The 15,231-nt window shown below is 56.3% G+C and overlaps 1 protein-coding gene across 1 annotated transcript in view; it reads right to left on the bottom strand.

Annotated features, from left to right (window-relative positions):
• Positions 1–9,518, bottom strand: part of TMEM132E (transmembrane protein 132E) — a 51,413-nt gene extending 41,895 nt beyond the window's left edge. The window contains exon 1 of the mRNA XM_031468285.2: positions 8,874–9,518. Coding sequence (XP_031324145.1) covers positions 8,874–8,940 — 67 coding nt within the window. The 5' untranslated portion in view covers positions 8,941–9,518. The remainder of the gene's footprint in view (positions 1–8,873) is intronic.
• Between the last annotated feature and the right edge of the window lie 5,713 nt (positions 9,519–15,231).

Raw genomic sequence — 15,231 nt, 5'->3', positions numbered from 1 at the left:
GCTAAGGTAACTAGAGAGTTCAGACTTAGACTCAGGTGGGCAGTTGGAGGAGGTGGGGGTGCTGGGTGGGGAAAGGGGAAAGGCTGTCCAGGCAGGAGGGCTGCATTGCCCCAGTGGGGAGCCCAGCCCTCTGGCTTCGCCAGCCCCACCCCTACCCCGCTTCTCACCCCATCACCTCCCCAGCTCCGGCCTCCCTTCCCCAGCACATCAGACTTCTCAGGCACAGGGCTGGCGGCTGGCGGCTGGCGGCTGGCGGCTGGTTTTTCTCCTGCCGAGAACAGCCACAGAAAATTGAGATCATTTCTCTGCTGTGTTGGCAGCTGAGAAAATGGCAATTTTTCCTATTTCCAACCCATGAGTTCCTTCCTATTGGACAAAGGCCCCACACGCCTGTCTCTCCCTGAGAGAGAATGGGCAGGGGAAAGGCCAGTCACCCTGGGGCAGGTCGCCTCCTCTTTGGCTAAGAGGAGTGGGCTGCGGTGGTCAGGTGCTGGCAGGGGGCCGGTGGTGGGAGGAGGGGCCACCTACCGAGCACCTGCAGACATAAAACCGGGACAGGCAGAGAGGTCAAAGCAACAGGTAATCCTGAGTCTCTGCGGGACTTCTCAGAGATCCCAGCAGACTGGCTTTTGTATTCCTTGAACACAAGTCTGCAGACATCCTGCCCTTCCCTACTCCCAGCTCAGACTGTCCAAACAAGTGCCTGTGATCTCCCTCGTCCCCCCGCCACCGAAGGCAGTTTTTTTTTTTGTAAAGGTCAATACTTAGTTAAAAAATCAGAATCTGCAAAAGAAACCAAAGATTGCTTAGCATCCCGAATGCCCCAGTGGAGATGAGGACGCTGGCATCCAGCCTCCATCACGGAGGCAAGGGTGCGAGTTTGAGCAAGAGAGGCTGCGGAAGCAGCTGGTGCCACAGCCCCACTTTACAGACAGGAGGCCCAAGGCCGCAGAAGAAACCTGGGCATCCACACAGCTAATTTGTCTGGGCGGGTCTGGAAGCCAGGCTTGCGAATCCTTGGGTGGTCTCTGCAGCAGTCTGCCCCCTGCACATGCTGGTCCTGCCTCGGATGGGGTGGTCTTGGAGTGGCAGGAAAGACAGCCACAGCCAGGATATCGAGGAGGAAGGGGCTAAAGAGAGCAGACAGAGGTCCCCTCTGTGGTACCGTGGTGGGGTCCCCATCCCCATAGGTCTGGAGCTCTGCAAGCCTGCAGCTGCCAGCAGCTCAGGTCACTCCAGCTCCAAACCCTGCTATGGCTCCCTGTTTCACTCAGTGGACCAGTTCATCTTCTTACAAGGGCCTCCCTTCCCTACCCGATCTCCCTTCTCCCTCCCCATCTGGCACTGCTCCAGCCTCTCTGGCTTCTTTGCTGTCTTCAATGGTCCAGCTCACTCCTGCCCTCGGACTGGTCTCTGTGATATTCAGATATTCGCTTAGTTTGTTCCCTCACCTCCTTCAGGTCTGCTTAATAACACTTAAGTGATCATTCATTTTAATACTGCACAGCCCCTCCCAACACACACACACACACACACACACACACACACACACACACACGCACAATTCCTAATTCCCATACTCTAACCTTTTTCTTATTTTCCGTAGTACCTGCTGCCTTCTAACATATCACACAATTTACTTATTGTATGTATTTGCTATTTACTGTCTGCCTTCCCCCTTCCCCTACAGAAATAAAGGCTCCGTGAGTGCAGGGCTTTGGGCTGTATTCACAGATTAAGCCCAAGTGCCCAGAACACTGCCTGGCCCACAGGAGGCACTAACTGAATGCTTGCTGAGTGTCAGGGAAGGGGTCTATATGTACATGTACGTGCACGAGTGTACATTCATCAACTCATCTGACACATTGTTAAATGCCTGCTTTATTCCAGGCATCCTGGTAGACCCCGGGAATACAGCAGGAGGGAAGAGGTCACACACTTTCCAGGTCCATTCAAGTTTATGGCCAGCAGAGAGGCCAGGTGGTGCAGTTGACCAACAGGGCGAGTCAGAAATGAGTGGCAGGGGTTAGTGGGTAAAGAATCAGGGAGGGCTTCCAGGAGGAAGTGAAGAGACACTCTGGCCCGAAGAATGAGTAGGGGATGGGGTGGAAGAGTGTTCTGGTCAGAGGGAACAGCAGATACAGAGGCTCTGACATGGAAAAGAATGTGACTCATTCAAGGGACTAGAAGAAACTTTAGAGGGCAAGAGGGAGGGGAGCAGAAGGCAAGACTGGAAAGATCAGTGGGGTTGGATGGGTGGGTCTCGCTCAGGTATATGGGCCTGCCTCAGCTTTGTCCTCTGTAAAATGGGATCACAGTTGCGGTCTTCACCTGGCAGCCGCTAGGAAAATCAAATGAGATCATGGATCTAAACTCCAAAGAATTGCTGGGACTCTCAAGCATATCAGTGAGTGCCGGTGACCATGTGGGTGCACATTTGAGCGCACTGAGCTGCTCACTCCCACCGACACCGTTCTCAGTTCTCCGCTGCCTGCCGCTGCTGCTGTGACAAGTCTGCTACATCATCAGCACCAAGCTGCCAAAAATACACTCACTTCTGGCCCAGAGCCAGGCTCCCCAACAGCCTGGGAGGCTGTGGGGAAGGAGCAGGGAGGCCTGCAAGGTGGGATCCTACAACCTCTGGGCAGAGGTGGTCATCTTGTCTCTCACCATCGGATCCTCAACACGCAAGAGGACAAATGCCACCTCAGAGGGCTGGGGCTGTGCCTCCCTCGTCAGATGGGGGCCTCTCTGAGGACGAGACTGTCTCCTTTGTCACAGTGGGCACTCCTCTAGGCAGGAACCCTTTCCCTTCCTCCCTTTTTCTCCCTCAGAAAAGCAGAGAGATTGTCATTCAACGGGACTGTGTCTAATTCTCTTTAAGGCTTGGCCACCTCTGGGGCCATGTCCCTGGAGAGACATTTGGGCTTACGGGTGTCCTGGCGGCCTGTTTCTCTCCCAGGGTCAGGGGCCGGCACTGTAGGTTCTGATGCTGTCGGGACCTGAATCCTAGGATGGGGATGTGTCTGAGAATCTGGACCATTTTGAGTGTCATCCATTTAGCAGGTGATCCTGGACACATCACTCTGCCAGCTCTGAGGATCCCGAGAGATGGGTCCAGGAAACGGAAAGAAGCTGCGAAATTCTGCTGGCAAGCACACACAGTCTGCCTGCCTGCCTGCCGCCTTCAGTTTGAACTGAACAGAAAGTCATTCAAGAGAAGAGAGTAACCAGTTGTCCAACCTTCCCGGGCCAAAAAGATGTGGGTGAGAATGTAGCAGGAAGAATTCAAGTTTGATAAAAAGCAGAACTTTCCAAAGGCAGATAATTATCTAGATAATTTAGACAAAAAGGACTTTTCTCCAATTACATTTTCTATCTTTTTTTTTTTGCACTGAATTATTATTCTTGCAATCATTCATTTGTGCAACAAGCATTGAATAATCCAGGTAATTGCTTCCATTTTCCAGTTCATCCTGCTGGGCTGCTTGCCTGCCAGTGGGGCCTGGGGCAGAGGGGCGGGAGGGGGGGATTTGGGAAGGGGGTGGAGGGGAGATAATGACTCCTGGATCCTCAGCCTGCCTCCCAAGAGGAGCTTGTCCTCTCTCCGTTCCCTGCACCGTCCTCCCAGGTCTTGGTGCCTCCCACCCCCTGGCAGCCCAGCGGTCCTCCAGAGACTGATACGGTAGCTGGCAGAGTGTTGGCGGTCCCTGATACACTGCGCCAACCTTGGGGACTGCTGGAGGATGGCACCGCCAGCTGAATGGATGATAAGGAGGCCCACTTTTCATTTAAAAAGACAGAGCAGGAAAATAGAAAAAGAAATTTACTTGCCACCCCCCCAAAAAAAACTCCATAAACTGGTTCATTAATCTCTTATTAAAATTCTGTTCTGAGCACTGGCAAGGAAGAAGTAAGGAAGACCCTGGGGAGGGAAGGGGGAAGAAAAATCATATCCACTTGTTGGCATCTGCTGCAGGCCTCCGCGGAAGGAGGTATGGGTGCGGGGCGGAGACAGGGAGGTAACAAGAGGCTTCTCGTGGCAGGACAAGTGAGTTGGAAGGGGGCTTGGCGGGCATCGCCCCCTCTCACTTGGCAGAGGAGAAAAACAAGACTTGGAGAGGGAGGTGACTTTCTTGTGGCTGTGCAGCAAATTGATGACAAAGTCAGGATTTGAACCCCGATCTGCTGTGTCCTGGGGACTCTGATTTCAAACTGACCTGACTTTCTGAATCTGGGTCTTTTCCTCACCTCCCCAGCTGGATCCCAAGCCCATGATAAGGAACTGAGGAGCAGATTTGGAACCCCTCCACGTGCCCTTGTAGTGCAAGGTTTATTAACACTACTGGGGACTGATTATCTTGACTGCTTAGGACCGGAGGCGAGCTTGAGGCCAGAAGTTTATCTTTGTACGAAGCCAAAGCTGCAGACAGAGGGGATGACAGAGGTGACGGAATTTTGTGAAGGGGCCGGGAGCAGACTGCCAATCTAGGAAACCACTCTGGGCTCTGGTGCTAGTCCTGCTGCCAGAATGAGCTGGCGGGATGACCTTGGCCGGCCCCCTTCCCTCTCTGAGTGTCCGTTTCTACAACCATGCAAAGGTTGAATTTGGAGGGTCTGTGATCTCTTTCCAAATCTAAGTTGTGAATGGACATCATTGTGGGCAGGGCAACAAGGACAGACCCCTCTCCCAGTCAGTCCACTCTGTCCCAGGTTGGAGTTGGTGCCTCTCTGGGTCTCAAATTCTACAGCTTCTCAAGCACTCACTTACCAATCCCAGGCCTGGGGTCTATTAGTTTCAGACAGGCCCCCAGTGAGGGACTAGGAGATGCCCCGGTCCTGCCCTCATATTCCGAAGTGGCCTCACTTCCTGCAGCCAAGCACTGAGCTATCCTCAGGATGGATTCCAATAAAGCTCATTTTCTGTACCAAGTTTATAACACATCCCCACCTACTGGTCTTAAACATTAACAAGACTGTGTTGTGGCGTAGGGCTCCGTGTGGCCAGGAAGATGGGTGTGTGTGGGGAGGGAGGGAGAGGGGGGTGGAGCATCATTCCTCACTCCTAGCATCCAGGGAGCCTCCCAAGGCCAACGCCAACCCTGTCCTCCTGCGGCGTCCCTCTTCCTCTCCAAAGGAGGCCAGAGCTTGGCTAATCAGTGGGGTGGGGAGAGTACATACGGATACAACCCAGAAGAGAAGTCAGGCTGGTGACCACAAAGATGGGGACACATGCACTTGAGATCACGTATTCAGAACATCACTACACTACATTCACATCCTACGGAGCTGTGTTGTAACATGTTACTCTAGACACGTGTACCCTATATGTGCTGCTCAAAGGGTGTGGCCCGGCCCTGCCCACCCCCTTGCTCTCTTCCTGGTGCCTCTGTATGTCTCCTCCCCCTCTCCTCTTCTCCTCTACACCCGGAGCTCCTTTTTCAATTGACACTGGGAGGTCCCCCAATAGAGTTGTCTTCCCAACCTATTCATTTCTTCTGAGCACCTACTATGCGTCAAGCTCTGGGAGGTGGGGCAAAAAATGTAGAAGACATGACTCCTGCCCTAAATGCAAATATGTGGGGATCGGTGGTGGGGGGTGCACATATAAATATGCCCACACATACCCTTCATGCACACACCCTGCAGCCCCTGAGGAGTGCCGGGAAGGCAGCACGAAGGGCCACGGCAGCGCCAGAAAGAGATCAGTTACTTCTGCTGGGGGTTGGAGGCTGCTGATGAGAAGCCATGGGGTAATCCAGGCAGAGTCCCTGGAGGAGGAGATGTTTCAGTTAGACTTTGAAGACAAAGTAAGGATTTCTGGAGGCAGGGTATTCCAGGTGGGGAGGTTGGTGGGTGCAAAAGGAGAAAGGCAGGAAGATGAGAAGAGAGAAACCTCATCGCATGCATGGAGGATGGAGAGAGTGCAGTACCACAGAAGTGATGATATTGATCATAAAGGGCCTGGGATGTCAGAGGGTGGGGTGGGGCAAAGAGTGTATCCTTGATCCTACAAGCAGTGGGGAGCTAGTGAAGTTTACAGAGTAGGAGGCTGACATAATCAGTTCTCTAATAGGTTAAACCATCACCCTGCCTTGCTAAACTCCTATCCAAACTTAGAATGGAGCAGAAAGCCTCCCCAGAGACCAGATGCAGGAAAGTGGCCTTCTCAGATGCTCTCTGGCAGAAGCCCTGAGACTGGGAGCAGCACAGGGGCTGCCACCCCAGAGGCTGAGCTGGGCCCTGAAAGGCAGCAGGGCTCCATTCTCACAGGGTATCTGCCCAGCAGTCCTGGCAGAAAGTGAGAAGGGGAGGGATGGGCCAGAGGCCACAGTGCTTGGGGAAGATGGGGAACACGAGGGAGGCAGCCCAAGGTCACCCTGCTCGATGGCGTCAGAATCAGAAACCCAGGCTATTTGGCTCCTGGTCTGGCTGTGTGGTCAGATCCCTGGGGCCTTAGGAGCCTGCCAGGCATGGAAAACCGCAAATGCACCCCCACCCCAGCATCTTCAAAGAGCCCAGAAATCCCAAGCAAGGGTTAGCTTGAAGTGAGACTAAATCCATGTACCCTTTCCTTGACTGAGGGATGGTTTGGGTGGGTGGGTGGGTGTTAAGGTATTCCTGAAGGAGGAAGGCTCAGGGGAGATGGGGTTTTAGGGGGGAGGAACTTCTGTGATTTTGGCCTTATCCATGGGGGGGGGGTCCCCAAACTTTGAGCATCTGCTGAAACCTTTCCCTAAGAATGCGGAGACTGAGGAATGAGATGGGAATTCAGGGAAGAAACTTGGAGAGGGAGACTGATAATCAGGAGGGGGAAATGCCTGCCCAGTGGGGGACCCCTGCCCTACCTCCTCCTCAAACAGCTTCTTTCTAATCGCCAGCCTATCCTGGGCCCTAGGTGTACCAGGCACTGCGCTAAGCGCGGGCTGGGTGGGGGACAGAGAAGAAGCCCACACCACCTGCCTCCGCCACTCCAGGACTGACAGGCTGCAGAGCAGGCACTGATACCTAGGAGAAGGCAGATTTCTAATACTCCAAGAGAAGCAATGCCCAGATAACACGGCCCTACTCCAGCTGGGGTTTAGGAAGCAGACAGGATTCTGGCAGAGGGAAGGGGGAAAGGACCCTTAATCCCAGGCTGAGGGGTCAGGAAGGTGGGCAGTGGAAATCTAGTAAGACAATCTGAGCTGCACAGAGGTGAGGTCATGGCTGGGTTTTTGGAAGGGAACTCAGACAGCAAGATGCAGGAGGGTGGGGTTGGGGGCAGAACCACGCCTAGACCCAGGCTTGAACTGGATTTCCCTCCTGCTGTGCCCCCAAACTCCCTGTTCACCAGGTCCAGGTCACAAGCACGGCCCTGGCAGCTCCTGTGCGCAGACATCCAGAGGCAACCTCCCCATCTCCTCCCCACCCTCTGTCTTGCACAGGGAGCCTGAGATTTCTGGTTCCCAGCTGCACTTCCCCTGCCCATTCTTCTGATAAAGAACTGAGGTTGGCTGTGCCTGGTGAAATAAATGCAAAAATGCCTCCCATCGCCCCCTCTCCTCCCGGCGGAGAAAAGCCAATCTACCCATAGACAGAGGTCAGCCAGTTCCCCACCTGCTCCTAGCCTCAGGACCCTAGATTCCCCATTCCTTGTCTTATTCTTTCAACCTTGAGAACGCGTCTTGTTCAGGAGAGACAGCTGGTTAGACCTTGGGCGCGCTCACGACCGGCCTGGGCAGGCTCTTAGGGACCGGGCAGATGTGGGCAAAAGCTAAGCACCACACATCGAAGGATCCTTCACCAACGCCGAGCGCCCACTGTCCCCTCCATCCTCTGTCCTCTCCAGCCTGTCCAGGCTCACCCCTCAGCGTGGGGCAACCAAGTCCCCCGCCTCTTGCAGGTCTGCTGGTTTCATGTTGGGAGGGGGTAGCTAACCTCTCTTCTCCATTCTCCCACCCCCACCCCCACCCCAGCTCTCTCCCTCTCTGGTTCCGTCAGCGCCCCTCGCCTCCTGGAGCGTCTCCAGCTTGCGGAAGGCCCGCTGCAGCCTCCTTCCGTCGGATCTGACTTCCCACTCTGGGGGGCTGGTCCGAGACCCTCGGTCCCCTACCCGTATCCTTGCTGTCCCACTGCCAAAGCGCGCCAACGGCTCCTCCCTCTCTCATCCCCTTTACCGCGGAGCCCGGGGCGAGCCTGGGGAGCAGACGCAACAGATTGCAGAACGCGAGAGCGCGGAGCCGGCTCCCTCTGCCCGCCGCCCGCCGCCCCGGCCTGCACCCGATGCTCAGACCCCCGCCCTCCGGCTCGGCTAAGCCGGCCATTTAGATGCAGCTCACAGGACGGCGGGCAGGCGAGTCGCCGCGGCTCCCCGGGCCCCTGTCAGTCCACTTCCCTTCTCCAGGACCGCCGCAGGAAGCGAGGCAGCGGGCAGCACGGCCCCGCATCGGCCTGCGCGCCAGGGGCGGGGGAAGACATGATCCCCGCGGACCCCAGCAGCCCCCAGTCCCCCCGGCTGCCGGGTTGGGAGTGGAAAGAGGGGCGGCCAGGACGCGATCCAGCAGATCCCTCGGGTCCCTTTAGATTTCCGTGGGCGGACACGCCCCCAGACTCCGGGGTTTAGACCCTTTTCTCTAACCAGTAGAGGGTTGGAGTGACACCCCCCGCCCTTTTCCGGGGCCGGATTTGGTCCCCAGGGCGGGGCTCGCAGCCTCCGCTCCCGCCAAAGCGCTTGGGGGTTGGGGGTAAGTAGAACTGCTGCCCGAGATGCCAAGCTGGGAGCGGCGGCTGCGAGTCCATGGGATGGGGGTGCGCTTTCTCCAGTCTCCTCTCTGCCAGCTCCAGCGGCGCCCGCTGCATCTTCACTCCCGAGTCGGCGCCGCGACACTTACCGTGGGCGAGCAGCGCGGAGAGGCAGAGCAGGGCGGCGCCGCCGCGGCCCGACATCCCTGGGGCCATGGCCGAGGCGGGAGTGGGAGGGGGCCGAGGGGACAACAGTCGACGACGACTTGGCCCCAGGCTGGGCTTGGTCACATCCAACTTAGAGTGGCCCTGGAGCCCGGCTGTCTCTGCTGAGGCTCTGGGGGCCAGGGAGTGCAATTCGAGGACACTTTGAGGGGAGGGGGCGTCCCAGGCGCCGCCGGCTACACCCTCGGAACTGGTGGGGGCGCAGCTCCAGGCGGGAGGAGCCTCCACCTCCCCCGGCTGGTGCCCTCTGCAGGATCTGTGCGGCGAGTGGGGAGCCGCACGTGCGGTCCCGGGGCCGGGTGGCGCCTCGCGAGCTGCCTAGAGCGAAGTGTCGATTCCCCCAGCCCCGTGGCCCAGCTCAAATCCGAACTCGCTCGAGGGTGTAGATTTCCAACGCAAGGCCCAATTTCTTCGGTTTTGGTGGTAACCCCACATGGATAGTGCGGCTTCCTTCCTCCAAGCTCTCTGCAGCAGCTCCAGCATAAAAATCCCAGGTTAGGTGCAAATAAATGATGTCTTTCGCAAAGAAAGAGGAATATCAGGCAACTTTAATCCATCTCGAGAAGAAAAAGTTTCCGTGCAGTGTTGAGACCGGTGACGCGGGTCGCCACCACCCTAGGCAACGCCCGGACAGAATGCCCGACGCTGGCGGTCAGTAGTGTGTCCCCTCGCCGAGCTCGCTGCTCGGCTCCAGCGCGCTCTCTCCAATCTCGACCAGGGCCTGGACTCCACACAGGCAGGCTCAGCGCCGCCTGCCCCAGCAGCGGCTTTGCGGCTGGGGCGACGGCGGCGCGGCCGGAACGGGCTGCCCCATGGAGATGGGGTCTGGAGAAGTGAGGGAGCGGGAAAGCCAGCTAAATGCGTCTGACCCCAGCCCTTCCTGCCCCGGGGGCCGACTCCAGCCTCCCAGGCGTGAGCGTAATAGGATAGAGAGGGGCTTGGCCAGCCCGCGGCAGCCCCGGGCCGCCCCGCTCTCCTCCCAGGTCTCGCTGTCTCAGCAGAAGGGCGCGCTTCTCCTCTTCCCTCCTCGCCTTCCCTGGGGGGACCTGCACAAACCTTGAACTTTTCCGGGGTTCAGAGTCTCCGACGTCTCCTTCTCGCTGCCGCCCCTGCCCTGCCCCCGGACGCCCAATGTCTTGGTGCAGCTGGGCATCCGCTCTCTCTTGGAGTCAGTTTGGGTGAGCGGAGCGCCGCGCCAGCCCGGGCTGCGGGTGGCGAGACCCGGGCGCCACGCCAGGGTCCGGGGCACCGGGCGCCCGCGCAGCCCGCGGCCAGGGAGGCGGCAGCTGGCGCCTACGGGGCCGAGCCGAGTGGAGGTGCCGGCAGGGGGGCCGGCTCCCCATGGACGAGTATCGGGGGAGAAGAAGAATCAAAGAGCAAAAAGGAAGAAGAGGTGGGGGGGGGAGCCACAGTTGCACGAAGCAGCCGCCGCCGCCGCCGCCGCCGCCGCCGCCGCCGCCGCCTCCTCGGCGATCGCGCCGGCTGCTCCGCCGTAAATGACTCGAGAGAGAGAGACACACACTCGCGTTCGCCCGCCCTCCTCCCCCGTCCGAGATTCAGCGCCCACCCCGGCAGTAGCGGGCGCCGAGCCTGGCGCGCTCGTTCCCTTTCCCTCCCCTCCCAGATTCCCCGCGGTCACGTGGCCCCGGAGCGCGCGGCCCACGACTCGCGCGCCACGGAGAAAACCCCCCTCCCCAGCTTCCCCTCCCCTGCCCACGTGTCCATTCCGCATTCCCAGCCTAGGGGCGCGCGCGGCTCCTTAATGAGACTTGGGCAAGGGCCGACCTCGCGATTCCGCTCGCCCCTGTTTTATTTTTCCTCCCCAGTGCAGGCTAGTGCTGGGGCCCGAGTGGGGCCGGCCGGCTGCAGCGGCTGCATTCCCCGGGGTAGACGCCACCGCAGCTACCGATGTCGCTTTTCAAAAGATGCACGCGCCCTACCGGGCGCCGGAGGTGTTTTACAGCCGCTCGGCCAGAGGCGCGGGTAGAGGGTACCCTATCGCCACCCTCAGAGTCAGCGTGGGGCTCCACGGAACCCTTGGTGGGGATCAGCCGCGCTGCCGCGCCCTGCCCGCCTCGGGCCCGCTCAGCTTCGTCTGGGGCTGGGTCGTGGGCGCAGCTCCAGGAAAACCTGTCCGCTGCTAGGGGTGGAGGGGCGCGGAGAGCAAGGGACGTGCCTTCCTACAAGTTGTTTTGAAAACCTTTAAAGAGCCATGGGGTGGGGGTGGGGAACTGCCCTCTTGCATACTCACCCAGGTACCTGCTGACGAGGGGGAGGGGTGGCTGGGGTGGCGTTCTTTCCCACCTTCAGGCCCCTTCCATTAGAGCGCAACCTAGATCAGACCAGACAAGTCAACTGTCAACCGTCAGCCAGGCAATGAATCAATAGCAATGATTTTACAGCATCGTTGGGTATCATGCCCCAAACCCCAAGGGTCAGGTCTCAATCCCACTCTATTCTGGAGGAAGAGGGTCTTCAATCCTATGGACACAGCTTTTTTTGGGGGGGAGATATGGATCTTGAGTCACCCCCATACCTCTTCACTCGACCAGACAGTGTGGGAAGAGGTAGGTCAGAGCAAGGCCAGCAGAGGCACTTAACTCTCTGTCCCTCGTCTGCCTGATTCGGTCCTAGACCTCTTGACATTGAGTTTCCTTTTCATACAGGAAAGTGACATTTTCTTTTTGGAAAATGGGCTTGGGCCGTTCCTGGAAGCCTCTCTCCTCCCTGGCTGCTGGCTGTTTCTGCTTGGTACTGGGGCCTGTGGAGAATGGCTCTTGCCCCTCCCCCACCTCCGCATCTGTCTGGAGCTTGGAGGTGCAGCGCAGGCAGGGCTGGCCTGGCTCTTGGAGGCCCTGGGGATGGAAGGTGCTGGAGTCGTCAAGGAAGATGATTCTCATTAGGCCCCTAATGCCTGATGGCAATTAATGTCACCCAAGGGCTTATTAACCATCCCACTGAGAGGTGAGCCAGCAATCAGGCTGTGTGGGAGGGAGGAAGGGGGAGAGAAAGCACCTCCTGAGACAGGGTGGGGTCCGGGAGGAGGAGGAGGAGAGCAGGGAGGTCTCCCACCTCTGCCCACCTCCCCACAAGGAAGGGCCACACGGCCTGTAAAGAGTAAGTCCAGAGGACAGACACAAAATGCGTTTCCAAGCTTAGGATCCACTGCCCCAGTGATGCAGGTCAGCAATTTCAGCCCACTCTCTCCGCTTCCTCCGGAGACTGAGCACAGTGTTCCAGTTCTTCTCTCTACCCCCACCCATAGCTCTTAGGTAATGGGGAAGGAGCCTCTCTTTGCCCACTCAGTTTCCCCTCCTCCCTCCTCCCTCCTTCCCTCCCTCCCTTCCACAACAGTACCTTGACTGTTTCGGACATCGCAGCCACTGCTCACAATAGTGAGCAAGACAGACCTAGCCTGTCCTCATGGAATTTACATTCTGAAGGGGAAGACAGACACTCGACTTACAATGAATTACAGTTGTTACAAGTTATGTGGCATAAAAATGCATGCATTTTTGTTCATCTTATGGAGACGACTGAGGAGAGACCCAGGGTCAAGGATTGCGGCAGGGTAGGGGGCAGCCTGTTCTCATTAGAGAATGTAATTTCCGGTACCTCCCACGTGGACCACCCTTCTGCCGGAGCAGCATGTCTGATCATTCCCTGATCCTCTAAATGGCAGATCTCCCTCCCTGCCCCAGGGAAGCGAAGGGCTGCTGATGGCCCACCTGAGGAATAAAATGCCCAAATTACTCTTAACTCCAGTCCCCATGGACTTGTTACTCTTGGCAGTGCCAGTTCTAGGGCTCAGGGAGAAATCAGTTGGCGTGAGATAGACACATGAGATAGTCATCTGCCCCAGCTATTCCAATCCTATGTGTCATTGACCTGGGAAAGGTGCTCATACCTTCCCTTGGGCTTTTCCTACCACACCCACAACTTCACCTGTTAGGCTTAGGTCTGGATCCCAACTAGCAGTGCTGGGTCACGCCAGGGTCAGAGGTCAGAGGAGCAACCCCTGGGGGAGCCCATACTGGAGAGAGGATCTGACAGTTGTGTACCCTGAACCTTATTTGTTAAGATGGTGGCATCTCCCTTCTGCGGTTCCCATATTGTTTGGGGCCAAGTAACTTTCTAGCTAAAGGACTGGCAATGGTGGGGGTTTTCTTGATCCCTAGTTCCTGGGTGATGCCTGGAACAGCCCCCACCTCCTGCCAGGCAGCCAGGACAAAGTTGGCCCCCTGCCCCCTGCATGGGAGCCCATCAGAGACCCACATAGAAACTGGCCCCTGCTTTCTCCTCTGCCTGACCTGCCGCCACAGTTGACCTGGCGACATCTGCTCTGCCAGTGTGCCCCTGTTTTTCAGGACACCTGCCTGTAGGAGGAGATAGGACAGGTCAATGTGGGCCTTCACTAAAGGGGAGCTCCTGGAATCCCCCTGGAATCATAGTCTGGCTTAGCTGGAGAGGGGCTCAAAGATTCCCTAAGCTAGCCCTCTCATTTTATAGCTGCAAAAACTGAGGCCTATTCATTCAGTCATTTTCTAAAATACTTCGACTTTTTAATGGAGCTCTAAATTCTTTGTGAAGCATTATGTTTGGTACTAGAATACACAGGTTGAATAAGACAGACAATACCCAGACGGGGAAGTTCAAGAGCTTAGTTCCACAAACCCATATTGAGCACCTAGTCTTATTAATAGCTGACATAAAAAGGCTGGGTGTGTTTTACGTGCCTGGCACTATGCGGGGCATTTTGCATGCATTATCTGGGTCCTGTTAAGTAGATACTATTATTATTATTATTATTGCTATTTTCCCGATAAGAAAATTGGTGTTCAGAGAAAGTAAGTTTCTTGCCTAGGGTCACACAGCTGGAGAGTGGCACAGCCGTGATGCAGGTTTGTAACCCACTTAACCACTTTACTATGAGGTGTAAGTTCGCAGGATTACAGAGATGACAAAGCTACCACTCTTGGCTGGAGAAGCTCATGTTCAGTGGCAGAAACAGGCCTTTCAGTGTGGAGGTGGGTGGGAGCAGTGCTATGGATGCCAGCACAGGGTTCTAGGGCACAGGAGCCCCTGATGAGAAAGTAGTGTTCCCTCCACAGCCTCCCTTTCATCAGCTCCCAGACTCAAACCTACGTGCTGTTAAATACACACCCTGGTAATACACAGTCCTGCATACGTGTAGCCTCAATCCTGGACCAATTTGCCTCCCCCTGCAGGCTGATCTCCTAGCTCAGATTCTACGACTGATACTGATCTTCAAGCCAGGAGAATGTTAGCAGCTCAGGGCACATGCTCAGGGTCTCACCTCTCCAAGCCTCAGTTACTTCATCTGTTAAATGTGGATAATCCCACGAACCCCCCGTCACTCACCAGTTAATGCATACTGCTTGCCCAATAGTACTGGGCAAGATGCACACTCTAATGTTGTCTGTTACTATTATTGAAACCACGGTACTCACTATGATCTACAAGGTCCTAGATGATTCCACCCCTCATTGTTACCACTCTCCTTCTATTTTACTACACTGGAGCCACTCCTTACTATTCCGGCCTCAGGGACTTTGGATGTGCTATTCCCTCCACCTGGCATGCCTTTCCCCTAGACCCTGCGTCTTATTCCTTTACTTTACTTCCTTCAGGTCATTGCTCAACTACTACGTCCTCTGAGACACCTTCCCTGACCACCTGACCTAAAGTAACACAGCTACCACTCTGCCCCATTGCCCCATCCTCTTGCCCTGCTGTAATTTGATTCAGAGCAGTTGACATATAATTTTCCGATGTGTTTGTTTAATCTGTCTCCCTTGATAAAGTGCAAGCTCCCCAGAGGCCAAGATTCTTGTATGTGAACTGTTCACCAGTGTATCCCCAGTGCCCAGAATGGTGCCTGGTATATGTGGTCAACAAAATAGATGGATGGGATTATTTACCTGCATGCATTTATTTTAGTAATTGGGTCATTGATCTTACCCAGTCCTTGTCATCAGGTTTTGGGTCTGAGTTGACATAAGGCCCCTGCCTGGCACCTCACTCCCCTGGCCTTCCAGATCCTGGGAGGCCACCTTTGCCCTGGATGCTCCTCCGATTGTCCCGCCTCTTACTGTGCCTTTTTCCCTGCCAAGGCTGGAGTTTGCTCAGCCGCCATGCCAACATCACCCTGACTGGTGGGGCTTAGCCTGGGACCTGACAGCCTTCAGGACAGAGCCATCTGCATCTCCTACTGTTCCCCAGTGGGAATCCTCTGCCCCTGCCAGGCCAAGCTGGCCACCA

This window comes from Camelus dromedarius, chromosome 16 (genome assembly GCF_036321535.1).
Source record: "Camelus dromedarius isolate mCamDro1 chromosome 16, mCamDro1.pat, whole genome shotgun sequence".
NCBI classification, from domain to species: domain Eukaryota; kingdom Metazoa; phylum Chordata; class Mammalia; order Artiodactyla; family Camelidae; genus Camelus; species Camelus dromedarius.
The sequence above is the reverse complement of the archived record's forward strand: the minus strand, read 5'-3'. Positions and strand labels throughout refer to the sequence as shown.